General features: G+C 46.1%; 1 protein-coding gene across 7 annotated transcripts in view; it reads right to left on the minus strand.

Moving 5' to 3' along the window:
• Positions 1–17,812, minus strand: part of Scn5a (sodium voltage-gated channel alpha subunit 5) — a 78,611-nt gene that overhangs the window by 30,915 nt on the left and 29,884 nt on the right. For all 7 annotated transcript variants that reach the window (XM_027932276.2, XM_027932275.2, XM_027932278.2 and 4 more), the window contains exons 12-15: positions 15,765–15,897; positions 15,126–15,364; positions 4,987–5,160; positions 3,347–3,703 (exon numbers count right to left, since the gene is read on the minus strand). In XM_027932276.2, coding sequence (XP_027788077.2) covers positions 3,347–3,703; positions 4,987–5,160; positions 15,126–15,364; positions 15,765–15,897 — 903 coding nt within the window. The remainder of the gene's footprint in view (positions 1–3,346; positions 3,704–4,986; positions 5,161–15,125; positions 15,365–15,764; positions 15,898–17,812) is intronic.

Consider the following 17,812-nt stretch of genomic DNA (forward strand, 5'->3'; position numbering starts at 1 on the left):
GGGTGAGAGGAAGGGTTTGCATCCAAGAGATTCCAGAAGGCACAGTACTTTACTGAAGTTGTTTCTTAGGGGTTAGGGATGAGAGACTCCTTAAGGAGAGTTTGCATAACCTCTCAGCCTTTGGATGGTTCTGGATAATTGCTTGTTGTTAAAACATCCTGAAAATGTGAAGTTTTGTTTTTTTGCTAGGAATGAGGATGTTTGCTGCATGACAAGGGACTGGGTTTGAGTCCATTTCCCAGTCTCGTGGAGGGTAAAGGAAGATGGCGGTAGGCTTATCACATACATGGGTTGGACTGGTCTAAGAGCATCACCAGGTGCACAGCCCAGGGACATAATGTCCCCACTGAGGGCTTGATGTCTGCTCCTCCCAGCCCCTCAGGAGGGACTGCAGTTGAACAGGGCCCTTGCAGCAGGTGGCTGGTAAAGGTGGGTGTACAGTGCTTATCAGAGATCCATTCGGAGCTCCTGCTCTGACTTCTTGTAAGCCCCTAAGAGATGCCACACACCCCATCCAGGGATGCCACACTTGTCAGAAAGCTGTGAAGGAGATTCTGGTGAAAGTGGTGGTGAGGCGAGGCCAGGCCTCTGTATTCACGCAGCAGGTAACATGTATTCATGTAAACGGTATGGAAAGGGTAAGGAGTAAGCCTCTCCCCTGCCATCTCACTGACAGATGACCACTTTGACACCTGGCAGCCCTTTTAATGTCGTCATCTGGGGGCAAGGCATGTGATGTGAATCAGAGGTGCTGGCCTGGCCCAGGCACAGCCTGCCTCTGTTCCTGCTGACCTCTGCGGTCCCCTACTCCAGCCCTCACTGCATATGTGGCCTCCCATCTTCTGATCCCAGGAGTCCTGGGCCCAGGCTGGGGGCAGGGTAGGAGGGCACCTAGAAGCCTTGTCCACCCACACAGGACCTGAGTCCTCCCTTGTCTACGGCTTCCAAAGTTCGGCTTCTTCCAGGGCTTCCCAGTCAATCATGCCGCTGCTCCCCAGCCCCTGCCTGATCCTCACTTCCCATTTCAATGGCAATCTTGCTTCCACCCACGCCAGCCCGGCAGCGGCCCAATTCCTGAGGCGGCCAGGGAGGGAGCTGCGTGGGCCGGCGCTAACTTCCCTCCTCCAGCAGCCTCTAATCTTCTCATCCCCAGGCAGATCCGCTAGGAAATGGCAGGGCTCTGTGTGTGAGGGGCGGCTCAGCCTGGCCAGGGGCTCCCTGCTCAGCACACTTGCATTCTTCTTAGAATGCCAGACCCTTCTTAGACAGGGTCTGGCAGCCCCTGGGGCTGGGTCAGGAGCTAAGTGAGGCTCCCACCCAAGGGGCAGCAAAAAGAGCTGGGTTCTTTGGGCACGGATACCCTGGCTCCTCTTTGGGCTGTGAGCTCTGCCAGGTGGAGGTTTGACCACAACTAGTCTTGTCCGATCCTATCCTGGTTAAAGCACATGGAGGTAAAAGCAGGCAGGTGTGGGGAAAGGCTCTGAAATCTACAGCCCAAAGCTGTCATCCCACAGCAGCCTGGAAAAGTGGATCTAAAACCTCTCTATGTGCAGATGTGACCCTGTGCTGCCCTCGACAGAGACACAGCAGCAGCAGCAGCAGAGCCAGACCATGCAGCCGTGATGTTGGAGCATGAGTGGGCCACCTGAGCGCCCAGGAAGGTGGCTCCATGTCCACAGTGGATGCTGACTTGATTCTGAACCAAAGACTCGCCTCAACCTTGTTTCTTCCTAAGTTCTATCCTCTGGCATTTAGACCTTGATCTCTCTTAAATCTGAACTTCTGCACAGTTTAGGGACACAAGGCAAGATCCTAGGACAGAGAGGGGGCCATAGGAACAAAGGCCTGGCTCCTCTTTATGGGACAGCAGGAACTCCCACCACAATCAGGTAGCTTAAAAAGCTCCTACTGGACCCACCTGGATTACCACCTGTTTATACCTAATGGTCAACCTCTTCCGCATTACCTGGTTATCAGGACAGCTTCAAACCCTCCTCCAGGAAGCCCTCTTTGATTCCCCTAGCTGGAGGGGAACATACCCATGGGCTCCTCCATGGTGCTCTGGTCACTTGACCAGTCTGAATTATTTCAGACCTGTCTGAACTCCCCACCTCCCAATTCTCTCAGGTGAGTGAGCAGTGTCAAGGCTGGGGCTAGGCTCCTTTGCTTCAGTCTGCTTTACTGGTGTTTGGAACATTTACATGCAATAGGGGCTCAGTGAACATATGCTAAGCTCAACTGAAAATCATCTGGTGATTCACTGTAGTGACCATAAAAGAATGCATAGATGAGTCAATAAATAAATTAATGAGATGAGTAAATAAGTGGGTGAATGAATGAATGAGCAAAATTCAATTAAGAGTGAGTGATAGGTGGACGTGGTGGCACATGTCTGTAATCCCAGCAACTCAGGAGGCTGAGGCAGGAGGATCACAAGTGCAAAATCAGCCTGAGCAATTTAGTGACGCCCTAAGCAACTTAGTGCCTGTCTCAAAAGGGGGAGTGGGGAGTATGGCTCAGTGGTAAAGTGCCCTGGGTTCAATTCCTGGCACAAAAATAAATAAATAAATAAATAAATAGGTGGATGGATAGATGAGTCAATGAGTAAGGAGTGAGTAGCTAGCTGAACGGATGGGACTGGTAAATAAGTGAATAGAAAGGTAGGTTGATGGATGGATGAGTGGGATGAATGAATTAAGGAACAGATGGGTGAGAGAACAGATAGGTAATAGATGAATGGATGGATAAATGGTGGATATATGGAAGGGTGAAGGGTGTGTGTGTGTGTGTGTGTTTGTGTAAATGGTTCATGAATGGATGGTTGAGGGACAAATGAATAGATGGGTGATGAATGAGTGGATGGATGGATGAGTGGATGAGGACATGGGGTTGAAGGATGACTGAATGGGTGAATATGGACAGGAGATTGGTAAGTGAGTAGGCAGACGGATAAGAAAGGCACATGGTGGGAGTGTGATTGGTAAGTGGATAGATGGCTGTAGAGGTGAATGTATTAACAAGTAGGTAGATAAAAGAATGAATGGGTAAGTGAATATATGGGTTGAAAATAAGCGCATAGATGGATGGGTGAGTGGGGGCATAGGTGGGTGGATGAGTTGATAGGTGAATAGAGGGAAGGACGGGTAAACAAGTAGATGGATGAACGGATGGGTAGGTGGATGGATGAGAGATTGAGGGGTGGGTGGTCTGACAGATGGCTGGATGAGTGGGTAGAGAGGAGGAAATGTAAGCAAATGGATAAGTGGATGGCTGGGTTTGGGGTACCTGGCAGGATGAAATGTTGGTTGGTTGGGTGGGTATGCATGTGCACCCCTGGCTGACTTACCACAAGGTTGCCAATGACCATAACAAGCAAGAAGACCAGCAAGCACAATGACTGCCCAGACACCTCCATGCAGTCCCACATAGTTTCAATCCACTCGCCACAGAGGATGCGGAAGATAATAAGGAAGGCATGGAAGAAGTCCATCATATGCCAGCGGGGCAGCAGGCCGGAGTCACTGATGCGGTGCCTCAGCTCTGAGTAGTTCTTGCCAAAGAGCTGCATGCCCACCACGGCAAAAATGAACACAATGATGGCCAGCACCAACGTCAGGTTCCCCAGCGCCCCCACTGAGTTCCCAATGATCTTGATGAGTGTGTTCAGGGTGGGCCATGATTTGGCCAGCTTGAAGACCCGCAGCTGGGGAGGGAAGAAGAGGAGAGGTCCATGTGAGGGACTTTGGCTCTCACTTCCCATGAACACCCTTCCCCTCCCCCAGCTCCTGCTTGAAAGCTCAGGGAAGCCTTGGAGGTCGCTGACACCCACCTCTCCCCATTTCTCCAAGAGCATACACTCGCACCCATTTCTGAGAGCAACCTGGCTGGACTCTGCTCTGGGAGTCAGGTCAACAGCTCCAGTGCTTGCCCCTCAACTTATCACCTCTTTGTCCCATACCAGCTTCCTCCCTTCCTTGGTCTTACATCCAGGAACTTCCCAATAGATTCTCCCAACCTAGAACATCTTTCCTCTTTCAGATCTGTCCTCATCAGCTATCCTTCGGGCCATCTCAAACCATCTCTGACTCATCCAATGACCTCCATCTTTCTCTCCTCTCAGTTACCACAGAGAAAGGGGCACATGCTAATGTGTAATGCCTGTGCCATGCCTGTGCTTAGGATGGTTTGCTTCATTCAGAACTCCCAATAACCGCATGAGGCTGGCACTATTACTACCTTATTTGACAGATGAAGAAACCAATCCTTACAGGTGGAGTAACTTGTAAATTCCTTGGCTCATGGCAATGGAATCAGGATTGTAACCCACATCCCAGGCTTTCTTTACTTACCCCACCACTCTACCTTCCTATATCCCCCAGAGGAGCCACCCGCAGAGCTCAGGAGCTGTCTCTAGGAAGCCTTCCATGACCACAACTCCAGCCCCACATCTGGATCTTACAGGCGTATTTGAGCTCCAAGTGTGGTTCACAGATGTGCACCTTTGGCATCACCTGAGAACTACTGAATCAGTCTCTGCATTTTAACAAGATTCCCTGGTGATTTGTGTGTACATTGTATGTACATTAAAAATGCTGCCTGGATGAGTGGCCAGCCGATCTGGCTCCCCCTGTTACTTGCCCTGTGGCTTTGGGAAATTCATTTAATTTCTCTGAGTCTCAATCTCCTCATCTGTGAAATGGGGAGGTGGCAATACCAGCCTTACTCCTGGGTCCTATGAGGACTAACAGGGACACTGTGGACCATGAAGGGCTTTGCAAATCATTCAGATATCACCCCGATTGCTCTCTTGTAAAGAGATGTCTCCTTCTGTCTCATCCACCTCCACTCCTAGGTGCTAGGGGCACTGAGCGAATGATTTGGGGCTGAAGGCATAACATATCAAAGCAGGGGCATTTGAGAGGTGACCCAGAGAAGGGGTATTCCCAGCCACCCACCCGCCCCCCTGCAGTGGGTCCAGCTGGGTACCAGGCGAAAGGAGCGCAGCACCGACAGGTTGCCCATGCGGCTCAAGCCCAGCTCCATGAGGCTAAGGATGACGATGATGCTGTCGAAGATGTTCCAGCCCTGCTGGAAGTAGTAGTAGGGGTCAAGGGCAATGATCTTGAAGGTCATCTCTGCTGTGAAGATTCCAGTGAAGACCTGAAGAGGAAGCAGGAATCAGGGGCTTCTGAGGTTCGGGTTGGAAGACCCTCTGGCCAGCAAGGGCACTTCACTTCCTGACTCTGGCTCTGGCAGGGTCTTCCTCTTGGCTGGCAGCTCTGACTTGTCCTGGGCTCCCAGTGCTGCTCACTCTGTGCTGGCTCTCTTCTCCAGCCTGGTGTCCCAGCCCTCTCAGCTGCTCATCAAGCACGACACCAGCCTGGGCCCACTGGGACTCTACAGACTTCAGTCTAAGAGGCCCCTGGTGTGGGGGAGGCAGAGGAGGGTGGTGGTGACCCAGCCCCAGACTCCTTCCAGCACGCTTCTCCCTGGGGAGCACTCCTGGTGGAATGACCAAGGAGTGCTCCCCAGGGAGCACTAGCCCATGCTGTTCCTGCTGCTCAGAATGCCCTCAATCCTTGTCCACCTGCGAGCTCTTCCCACTGTAATGTTAGCCACCTGCCATTTCTGGATCACTGGTGATGTGCCAGGTGCAATACTAGAATACTCTGCATGTATTGCTTCTTTTAATCCGTTCAACAACCCCATGAGGAAAACATCCTTGTCCCCATTTACAGGAAAGGAAACTGAGGCACTGAGAATTTTTCACATATCACTACCCCCAAAGGCATTCCTAAGTGCAAGGCCTTCCCTGAGTTCCAGGCTCCAGAAATAAGTATTAGTACTCATATATCTAACAGTCCTTAAGAACACACCCTCCCTTGTTGTGCCCAGGGACTCAGAGGAAGGGACAACCCAGGCCTCACCATTAAGAACTCTCTGGGAAGCCTGGGGCAGGAGCGCCTCTGCCTGAGGTCTCTGAGCACAGGTGCATGAGGCGTAGGCTGGGCAGGGAAGGCTCCTGAAGTCAGGATCCTTGGGGTCATAAAGCTATCAAGTTCAGGAGCCAGGAGAATAACCCAGAGCTCTTTCCTCCAAGCTTTTGAGCTTCCCTTCTCTCCAGCAGACCTTCCTGAGTGGGTGGAGGCTGAGCTTCACCTGGTTTGTTGACTCATGAATCCCAAGCTGCCTGACCTTGGCCATTGGAGCCTGTGGTTCAGGAACTCATACTGTGGTGGGCCAGGCTGCCATGACCATAGCCAGCTGTCCTGAAGGCTGCCAATTGCTATAACAGGGGCATGGTTCCAAGAGTGGGGGATGTCTGGTGTGAAGGGAAGTCAGAGGCCTGTACATGAGCCTCCTTGGTCTTGTTGAGGAGCTGTGAGCTATCCTCAGGGAGGCGAGGAGGCACTCAGGGCATTCTGGAGGGGAGGGAATGCTGTGGGCAGAGGACTGGGGAGCCTCTGGGAACAGTGCTGGGTCTGCAGCAACAGTGAGGACATGGGAGTCGGTGACAGGCATGGCTGAGCCAGCTCCCTGGGGTCAACAATCAAAAGGGAAGGTCACTCTGGCCTTGGCACCTGAGGGGTCTCTGAGCTAAAAGGAGAGAGAGAGAGGCATCTGTCAGTGGCCACAGCATCTGCCTGTCCCTTCTGTTCAGAAGAGGCCCCCCTAGAAGTAGGCTTGGGGAGGCATGGCCCTCATGCGCCCAGAAGGAAATGTTCATTCCTCCACCAGCCAAGTTCTTGGCAGTGTGTATGTGTGTGTGGGGAGGAATGACTTGAAATATTTCAGCCTCCATCCAAATTATTGGGTGGCCCCAGAAAGCATCCTTGGGCTCTGCTTCTTTCCCAGGACCCAGGCCTATTTCCATAGCTTCTCCATCCCTTGGGCCCCATCTCCTTGCTGTTCTCTTCCCAGGGCCTTTGCACTCACAGCTCCCTCTCTCTAGAGCATCTTCTCCTTCATCCACAGGGCTCCCTCCCTTCAGGTCTCTGAACAAAAGCCACTCAACCCATGGGGCCTCCTGATGCTTGAAATCATGTGCCCTCCATTCCACTCCTTGTCCCCTTCCTTGCTTTCTCTCTTTCTCACCTACCACCATCTGACAGCTGCATGTTCATCAAGTCCCCTCTGTTCAGAATGTAAGCTTCTTGATAGAAAGGACTTTTCTGTCTTACTAGACCTAGGATAATGCCCAGTGCATAGGTGGCTCACCAGTATTTGTTAAATAAATAAGGGCTGGGCCTTTGACCTGCAGGTACCATGGTCCCTCTATCTGGCACCAGCTGGGTCCGCTTTCCTGACTTCAGGGACCTTTCCCCACCCAGCTGATGTCTCATGCACCTGTGCTCAGAGCCCTCAGGCAGCAGTGCTCCTGCCCCAGGCTTCCCAGAGAGTCCCCAGTGGTGAGGTCTTGTTGTCCCTTCCTCTGAGACCCATCTGTGACCCTCCCCAGCACCTGCCTGGGCACACGAGGGAGGGTGTGTTCTTAAGGACTGTTAGATCCATGAGAACTAATTCTTATTTCTGGGGACTGGAGCTCAGGAAAGGCCCTGCACTTAGGAATGCCTTTGGGGCAGTGATACATGAAAAATTCTTTGGGTACCAATAGCATCATCTGGGAGCTCTTTAGAAAAGCAGAATCTCAGATGATCCCAGACCTGCTGAATCAGAATCCTCATTGGTGCTGATTCCTAGGCTACTGGAAGTTGGGGCAGTGTTGTTTGGAATGCACAGATTCTCTGACCTGAGAACCGGAATCACCTTGGGAGCTTTGAAAATGCCAAGGCCTGGATCCCATCCAAATGACTCCAGTTACAGGAATTAAAAACAACAACAACAACAACAACAACAAAACAACAAAAAAAAACCTTCCCAGGTGACTCTAATGCACAGTCAAGCTTGAGAAGTACTGGAAGTCTGGTACCTGCTCCTGTCACAGGATCAGGTGTTCTAAGGCCATTGTGATCACAGCTTGATGGTTTAAGATGTGCAGAGGATGGCAGTCAGACCTGCAGTATAAAGCAGGGTCTGCCCTGTGTGATCTTGGGCCAGTTTCTCCATCTCTCTCTGAGCCTTGAGAGTGCCCATATGTAAAATGGGGATAATAATAACTCCATAGAAGGTTTCTAAGAGTTAGAGCTAATGGATGTAAAGTGGACACTTTATGAGAGGGCGATTGTTATGACCATCAGAGGCATTTATTATGACTGCTGAGAGTGGGCAGGGGCTGCTTCAGATGGAAACAACTCTGAATATTTGATAGGCTCACTGGGATCTGGCAGATGGCTCTGAGTGTGGGGACCCACTTCCTCTGACTCTTGGCAGGAAGCCCACCATCAGTGCTCATGGTGGAGTCCCAGCAAATGGAAGGACTTCTGGGGAACCCCAAACTCTTCTTGACCTTGGCATGTCTTAAATGGGATCACACTCTACATGCTGTAAACCTGCCCTTAACACAGAATACCCAGTGCACTCCCTTCTGTGCCAATTATGCACTCTACAGCATTGCTTTCTTTCTTTTTTTTGTGGCCTATTGCACTGTAGAGTGCCATAACCAGTTTAACTATTTCCCTGTGATGAGCATTCTTTTTTCCCCTCTTAAACACAAACAAATAAGTATCCGTTTACATATATACTTTAAAACAACTTTCCCAATTCTTTCCATGGGGCAGATTTCTGGAAATTGAATTGTGTAGTCAATAATCATTTTTAGTGTTTCCAACACATTGCTAAATGATCCTCAGGGGCAGGTTTTCACCAATTCCATGAGCTATGTGTGAGTAGCTGCCTCTCTGCTAGTATTGGGTATCCTATTCCTATTACCTTTTCTAATTCAACAGGACAAGGCTATTTTATTTGCTATTTCTTTGATTTTTTTTTTTTTGGTAAAATTGCCTTCACTTGTTGTTCATATACATTGCTTATTGTTCCACTAGGATGTTTGCTTTAAAATTTATTTATCAATATACTTTATATATTAAGGGTATTACCATTCTATCTTCTCTATGCATTGCCATGATTTTCCTGATTTGTTACTTATCTTTACCATATGTTTTAAATTATAAAATAAGAATGTATATTTTAAGTATAGATAGAATAACGTAGTGGATACCTTTATACTCGCCACAAACTCTGCCAAATATTAACATGTTGCCACATTTGTTTCAAATCCTGTTTTATTTGTCCTCACAAAATAATAATAATAAAGACTTAAATAGCATTTGCCGTATGCCAGGCATTGTTCGAGTGTTTCACACATATTAAACCATGTAATTCTCATGATAAACCTGTGAGATATGCCATATTTATTATTAGCTAGGGAAACTGAGATACAGAAAAGTTTAGCCATTTACATATATACTTTAAAACAAGGACCTAAGGTCAACGATGGCTTCCACCATGTTCTGACCCACCATGTGCCACCACAGATAAAACTGAAGTCCCCTGCATTCACTCCAAGGCAGTCACCATCCCAAGTCTGATGGTGATCATTCCCATACATGTTTTTACATTTTAAATGCACATAATAATTTATTCGATTATTATTAAATGGACTATGCTCATGTGTTCAAGACCTTCAAAGAAGAATTAACACCAATACTCCCCAAATTATTCCATGAAATAGAAAAGGAGGGAACCCTCCCCAACTCATTCTATGAGGCTGATATCATCCTGATCCCCAAATCAGACAAAGACACATCGAGGAAAGAAAACTTCAGACCAAAAAAAAAAAAAAAAATCCCTGATGAACATAGATGCAAAAATTCTCTATAAAATTCTGGCAAATCACATACAAAAACTTATTCAAAAGATAGTGCACCACGATCAAGTGGGGTTCATCCCAGGGATGCAGGGTTGGTTCAGCACATAGAAATCAATAAACATAATTCATCACATCAATAGATTTTAAAAAACAAGAACCAGATGATCATTGCAATAGATACAGAAAACACATTTGACAAAATGCAGCACCCCTTCATGTTCAAAACACTAGAAAAACTAGGCATAATAGGAACATACCTCAACACTGCAAATGTTATCTATGCTAAGCCCAAGACCAACATCATTCTAAATGGAGCAAAATTGAAAGCTTTCCCTCTAAAAATTGGAACAAGACAAGGATGCCTTTTTTCACCACTTCTATTCAACATCATCCTTGAAACTTTAGCCAGAGCAATTAGACAAGAGAAAGAAATTAAAGGGAAATGAATAGGAAAAGAAGAACTCAAACTGTCACTATTTGCAGATGACATGATTCTAAATTTAGAAGATCCAAAAAATTCCACCAGAAAACTTCCAGAACTAATAAATGAATTCAGCAAAGTAGCAGGATATAAAATCGACACCCATAAATTGAATGTATTCCTATACATCAATGATGAATCTACTGAAAGAGAAATTAGGAAAACTACCCCATTTCCTTTTATTCTTAACATCATGTTTATGAGATTAAGCTAATATTGATACATGTATATGTATTCATTTTAAATTGTGTACAGTATTTCATTTTATGAATACACTGCATTTTATTTCTTTATGTTTTTAAGGATGGAGGAAATTTATATTGATTCAAATTTCCCTATGGCTAATAACCCTGTAAAGAAATTTCTGTTTCCCTGTACAGAAGTCTCAGAGTTTATTAAGAATATAAATTCCTGAGTTGTAGAGTATGGATGTCTGTTATGAAGCAGATACTGTAAATTGTTCCCCATGATGGGTGTACCAAATCCTCACTCTTACACAGAGTTCCCACAGTACCACATTCTTGCCAACCACAGGAGTTTATTTTGTACCCTCTTATAGGTAAGAACTACTATATTAAGTCCCTCTAGTTTTCCTTCCTCTGTGTCTTACTTCATGCATTTATAACCACCTGATTTGCTTGGCATTTTGTTTGTTCACTGTTATGTTGTGTTTTGACCATTAAATTGTCTCTTTTTTCCTTATTGATGTATAAGTCTTCAATATTGTCTGAATTTCATGAGTTTCCATGTCTGTCCAATCAAATGCTTTTCCTAAGGTCAACTTCTAGTTTGTGGAAAAGTGATTTCACTTAGCTTTTGGTATCTTTTGTTGTGCTGATATTATAAATGTGAACACAGGTAAATTCAGCAATCTTTTCTTTCATAGTATAAACTTTTCAAGTAATTAAATCATTTTCTCTTAATTTTATTCTAAGAGCTTTTAAGTTTTTCTTTATTGTATTTATGTGCTAAATCAAATTACTCAGCATCTAATTCATGAGTATGATGTGAGTAGGGGGTCTCAATTTATTTTCTTTCTTAAGATTAACTATTCTTTCCAGAATTGTTTAAGGAATAGTTCATTCTTTTTCTACCCTCTTATAATGCATTTCTGTTATTCATTGAGTCTCCAAATATGAATTGTTCTATTTCTGAGGACTTATCATAGCACTGGTCCATTTTTTTCTACGTCTATTCCAATACTATAATGTTTTTAGCTTTATAATATATCTTAATATATAGTAGTAAATTCTTTACCTTATTCCTTAATTTGTCTTGATAAGCTTTACTTTCTATATAAGTTTTGGGATTACTTTGTATGAGATTTTGATTGGAATTATACTGAATTTATAGGTTAATTTGGAAAAAAATTAATATCTCTACAATAGTCAGACTTTCATCTATAGAAATGGCATATAATTCCAATTTTTAAGTCTTCTTATGTTTTCCCGTAGTCTCATAATCTTCTCATATAAACTGTGTTATATATGTGTGTTAAGGTTTTTTTTTTTTTTGGTGGGGGGGCGGTATTGGGGATTAATCCCAGGGTCACTTAACCACTGAACTACATCCATAGTCCTTTTTATTTATTTATTTATTTAGTTATCTATTTATTTATTATTTATTATATTTATTTTTTTTTTGTTGTAGGTGGACACAATACATTTATTTTATGTATTTATATGTGGTGCTGAGAATCGAACCCAGGGCCTCACACGTGCTAGGCCAGCGCTCTACCACGGAACCACAACCCCAGTCCTCCTTTTTATTTTTTATTTTGTGACAGGATCTCACTGAGTTGTTGAAGAAGGCCTTGAATTTGTGATCCTCCTACCTCGGCTTTCTGAGTGGCTGGGATTACAGGTGTGCACCACTGTGCCTGGTATGTGTTAACTGTCTTAAAGTTATGTTTTCCAATCAATTGTCAATGGTGACGAGGTGCACGCTTTGTGATATTGAGCTTGTAACCAACAACGTTGCTGAACTCTCTTCCTAGAGTTGAAGACCTCCCTGTGGATTTCCTTGGGTCACCTATGTAGACAACAGCATACGCTGGAAAATGATGTCAGGTCTGTTTTCCTTTCTTTCTATCTGTTTCTGTTCATCTCTCTGCACTATATCCTGAGCAGCTTCCTTACACATAAATTTATATTCATTGGTCTCCTCGGCTGCATTAATGTGCCATTGGATTTGAACGCTAAGATTTTAATCTCAATGGCTATATTTTTCATTTCTAGAGATCTTGTTTGGTACTTCTTCAAAATCATTTTATTTTCATGTTTTAATTTCCTTCTCTCACATCTTTAGTTATTATGAATATTCTTGTTTTTATTATCTCTATCCAAGAGTTCTGCTTTATGACATTTTAAGGGGTTAAGCCTGTATATGTGTGTGTGTGTGTGTGTGTGTGTGTGTTTGTGACTCTTGCTCACAGTGGGATATTTCCTTAAGTGGTTTATAATTCGGGGAATCTAGTCTGACCTGGTTTAAAGACATGTCTTTCCAGGTAATTTCTGTTTGCCTCTTTCAGGGTCTTCCACAGATCATCCCGGGTTATTTTATATGTTAATCTTCTCAGGTATGGGCTCTGGGAGCAATCCGGTATAAATATGAACCCTGACTTTCTTTAAGGCCAAATCCATGCTCACAAGCTTCCAGGGGTGACTTTCCCCCTCTCTAGCCTCAGCTAGAGGTTTGCCATTTTACTGAATGTACATCTGGTCACTACTACGGTTTGAAGGTCCCTTCCAAAACTCATGTTCAAGTTTAAGTGCCGTTGTGTTGGTATGAAGAGGTCAGACCCTTGAGAGAGGACTGGGCCATAGGGGCACAGCCCTCATGAATAGAAGAGAGCATTATTAGGAGGGTGGATTAATTATAAAAGGAGAGAGTTTGGCCTCCTTTTCCTTTGTCCGTCTTTCTTGCTCTCCTGCCATGTGGTGCCTTCTTCCATGTGAGGATACAGAATGCAGGCCCTCATCAGATGCAGCCCCTCAGTCTTGGACTTCTCAGCCTCAAGATCTATGAGCCCCCCCGCCCCCCGCCAAAAAAGAAAATTCTGGAAGACGGACTATAGCAGCCCAACCCCTGCCCACGCTTGCCAGACTGTGTCTCGTCTACTTGGCCATGACATGCCAAGCCTCCAGAGCTCTCTACCCAGCGCCCATCCCCAGGGCAACTGCAGAACCATTTCATGGGTTTAATACTGTGTGTGGCCTCTGAGCCCCTCTTTGCTCTGGGCACTTGGAGATTCTGTTACTTTCCATGTATTTAGTTACATTTAAGTTGTTTCATCATAGACTTTTCAGGGTTTTTCTGTCCATAATGTTGTTGAGGACAGAAGTTTCAGTTGCCTTCTACCTTTCTTTATATGATGGGTCAAAAAAAATGACTCAAATCTATCAATCTTATTTTTTATAAAATTTGTCTTTAGAGACAAGCTTGGAAAGTTATTTTCCAATATCAAGATTATTTACCCATGTTTATTTTTGTGGTTTTGTGTCTTTACATTTCATATTTAAACCATTTACACTATATTAAATGCAAGAAAACCAAAATCTTACATATTAACAATAAAGCTATTCAAACAGAACAAAATATAGCTATAACCCAACTGTATCTCTTGCTGCCAATAACCGAGTTTCATACAACTGCCACTCAACCACAGCTTGGTGGTCCAGGGAAGCTTCCAGGGCTCTGCATCACAAGTGACTCAGTCCAACCCAGGGGTCACATTCCCATAAAACCACATCAACCCAAACCCTGCTTAACCACCCAACACCCCAGCAATGCCAGGAGATTCTGACAGACTGAGACGTAGCTTTTACTTTTGTTTGCAAAGAGAAGAAGAAAAGTAAAATTACAGCCAGACGGGCTCAAATTAGTGAAAGAATTGGAATACACCCTGCGGAGAACTATCTAGAGTCCCGGGTTTGGAAAGTAATACAAGAAGAAAATTTTCATGCTCCACAGTGTGGGAGATCTACCTGCCTCTGGGGGCCACCTGAGCAGCTGGATCTGAGACAGGGCTAAGTTCTGCTGTAAGAGAGAAAAGCTGAGACCCATAGGCTGGAGGGCCTTTCCCACCAGCCTCAGTGACGGATCCCAGGATCATGCTACTTCCTGAGGTCAACCCTGCCCCATGATCCCCTAGAGAAGGTCTGGCTGTGTGCCTGGCCAGAGCCAAAATAGCCCATGCATGTGGGTCAGGAGACAGTTACTCCATGCCTGACTCTACCTTGACTAAGTCACATCCTCCTATCTCTGGGTCTCAGTTTTTCCTGTTGGTATGGTGAAGAGGCCAGACTTAATTTTGTCTCAAGGGGGAAAAAAAATCAGAATTAGAACTCAGACATTCTGACTTCCAGGGTCAGTCTCCATAATTACAACAATAACGAGAATAACCACAGCTATCATTTATTTTGAATGCTTATTGTTTATCAGACTCTGAGCCCAGCACATAATACACATTATCTGATTCAATCCTCATTAGCTTCCTATGAGGTTGATATTGTCATACTAATTTTATATTTATTAAATTTGACAAATACTTATTGTGCCAATTACCAAGACTAAATGATTTGCTTGAGGTCTCATAGTCAGTAAGAGCTGAGTCAGAATTCAAATCTGGCTCTGCCTGATGTTCTCGCTGTGCCTAGCTATCTATCCATCCATCTAGCTGACCATCTTGCTGTCCTAATCTCACTCCAAATCTATATCTCTCCAGTCCTTAAAAGCTGACCCTGAGACCCCCCTCTTCCCAGAGGTCTTCCAGGATGCCGCCTGCCCTCAGAAGACCCTTTGTGTTCAGGATCCCTTCCCCCCTACCCTTCGCTGGGGACGCCTGTTGGAGAACCGGTGACAGGTGGCTCTTACCAGGTTTCCGACCTGCAGCATCTCCTCAAATTCGGTAGTCATGTTGTAGTGCTCCAGAGCCATGAAGAGCGTGTTGAGCACGATGCACATGGTGATGGTAAGGTCGGCGAACGGGTCCATGACCACGAACTTCACTTTCTGCTTGATGGACATCCACAGCGGGCAGCACTCCCAGATCAGGTAGCGCTGGGCAAAGCGGTTCCAGCATGGTGGACACTTGCGGTGAGACTCCTCCAACTCTGGGGGGACAGCCAGGGAGTTAGCTGGGTTTTGTGGACTGGGTCACACGTGTCTTCCTGGGATGCCAGGAGTGTGGGTATGGCTGGGCTGAAACGGGAAGGGCTGCTTGGGGTAGGATGATTCTAAGGAGCCTGGGGATGCTTGGGAGAGGCAGGGATGCGACGGATAAGAGCTTGGGACATGCCAGGACAGATGTGGGCATGTTGGGAAGATACACAGACATGGGAACGCCTAGGAAAGAACAAGACACTGGAGGCCAGGCAAACACATTTGAGGCTACGGAGGATAGAAAAGTCTGAGTGCAATGCGGTCAGATGGAGGAGGCCCGTGCAGGCTGGGGTGGAGGCGAGGGTCCCTAGAGCGGAAGTGTGGAGTGCTTGCACAACACAGGGGACTGACCTTCCAGTGCGCTGGTGAGGATACTGACAGCGCTGAGGGCCCGCTGCCGTGCTCCTGGCTCCTCAAAGCCATCAACACACGGAGCCTGGGGAGTCAGCATCTGGGGTCCACCTGGGTCCTCCGATGGTGTGGTCTGGGTGCAATCAGAAGATATGGTTTGGGTGGGGGGGTCCTGCTCCCAGCTGTAGTCCTTCTGGGCCTGGGGTGGCCAGTCCAGACTCAGGCTGGGGACAGGATAGAGGTCTTGATGGGATATTAGATATTGGGCTTAGAAAAGCTAAGTCCAACTCTCTCCCAGCTAATAATTGCCCTGCTCCCATGCCTCCTGCCAATCATTATTACCTTCATTTTTCTTTTTTAAAAAAAATTCTCCACCACATCTCATTGGCAGTGATTCTTGAGTGTGGTTAGGAAAACACAAGTACAACACAGGTCCTTTGTGTGCCAAATGCTGTCATATACATTAGTACATGCAAAAATGATCTGGGAGTCTTAATTGACCACAAGCTCCCTGGAGTCAAGAGCACCAAAGAGCCTGGAAAAAAAGAAATCTAACGTGCTCTAAGATGACCTCAGTAGAAGCATAAAGCAATCCTGCTTAGATGTGGCTGGTAGGGGGCCACATATTCAGTGGAGGCAGGTTTGTATCTACCAAGAAAATTTTAAATTGGCCCTACAATTCCTCGTCTAGTAATCTAACTTCATAAATGATTATACACACGCACCCAAAATATACATAAATGATGTTCATGGCGGCACTGTTCTGAATACCATAAAAACAAAACAACCAATCAATAGGAAGAATATTAAAATCAATTATAGATACAACCCGACTCTGGATTCTGATACAGACAATAATGAGAATGAGGTGGTTCTGTGTATGATCCCATAGGAGCATCTCCAAGACAAACAGTTGGAGGAAAAAAAACAAGACCAAGGTCTGGAAGACAAATACTGGTTGTTAGAGTGGAGCTCTCTGGGGAACTGGATTGGGGGCAGGGAGGGGCAGAAGTTCCCTGTTCGCTGTGGGCAGCTCTGCACAGCTGGACTTGTTTCCAACATGTGCACCGTCATTTTTATAAGTAAAAAACAAAACAAAACAAAAAGAAAAAAACCAGGCCTAAAAACAGAGATGCCTGGTGGATGGAGCTGGCTGGCAGGTGGTCTTCAGGCTTCCACAGAGCTCCCCAGAACCAAGGAGGCTCACAAGAACTTCATGGGAGCAGGGCCCTGCACAACCACAGCCCATGGGCTGGAGCTGTGGAGGGAACCAGGTTGCTCAGCGTGCACTAGTGGAGCTCTACAATCTGTGCAGGGCAGAGAGGGAGATGGGTGAGGGCCACCCAGTGTGGCAGAGCCAGGGTGTGGGGTGGGTACCAAAGAGACCTGGGCTCAAGTTAAGGTCAATCTTTGCAAATGGTTAAGAGCTCTGTGAAATGAGCTCCCAGTTATGGAAGCATTCAAGTGGAGGTTCTGGAAAGGGCTGAGGTCGCTGGCACAATAATAATACCATAGGTTCCACAACCATTTGGAGGTGGTGGTGCTGGGGATTGAACCCAGGGGTGCTTTACCACTGAGCTCCGCAGTCCTTTTTATTTTGAGACAGGGTCTCACTAAGCTGCCTCAAGCCTGTGATCCTTCTGAGTCACTGAGATGACAGGCAGGTGCCACTACACCCAGTTATAAATTTAGCCGTTTTAACTCATAAGCACATTTAAGTCCTCCCAACTTCTCTGCTACTTTGTTACCATCTAGGATGGTTTGAGTTAGCATCAAGCAAATATTCTCTTTCCCTTTCCACGGTGGGTGAAGGAGACTTTCCTGCCCCCTGAAGCAGATCTACTTTGGCCAGGAGCATATAAGTAGATATAATGTGAACAGAAGCCTAAAGTATACCAGTGCTATTTGCCCTCCCTTGTGCTCCAGGAAACTTCCGTGAATCCAGGAATTCACCCTTCCAGCCCAGGCCTCAGAATAAAGACAAGCGGCACAGCCCCAACCTAACCCACAGTGTGAGCAAGAGGTATCCTAAAGCAGAGTTGCCCAGC

Source organism: Marmota flaviventris, chromosome 1 (assembly GCF_047511675.1).
Source record: "Marmota flaviventris isolate mMarFla1 chromosome 1, mMarFla1.hap1, whole genome shotgun sequence".
NCBI lineage: Eukaryota > Metazoa > Chordata > Mammalia > Rodentia > Sciuridae > Marmota > Marmota flaviventris.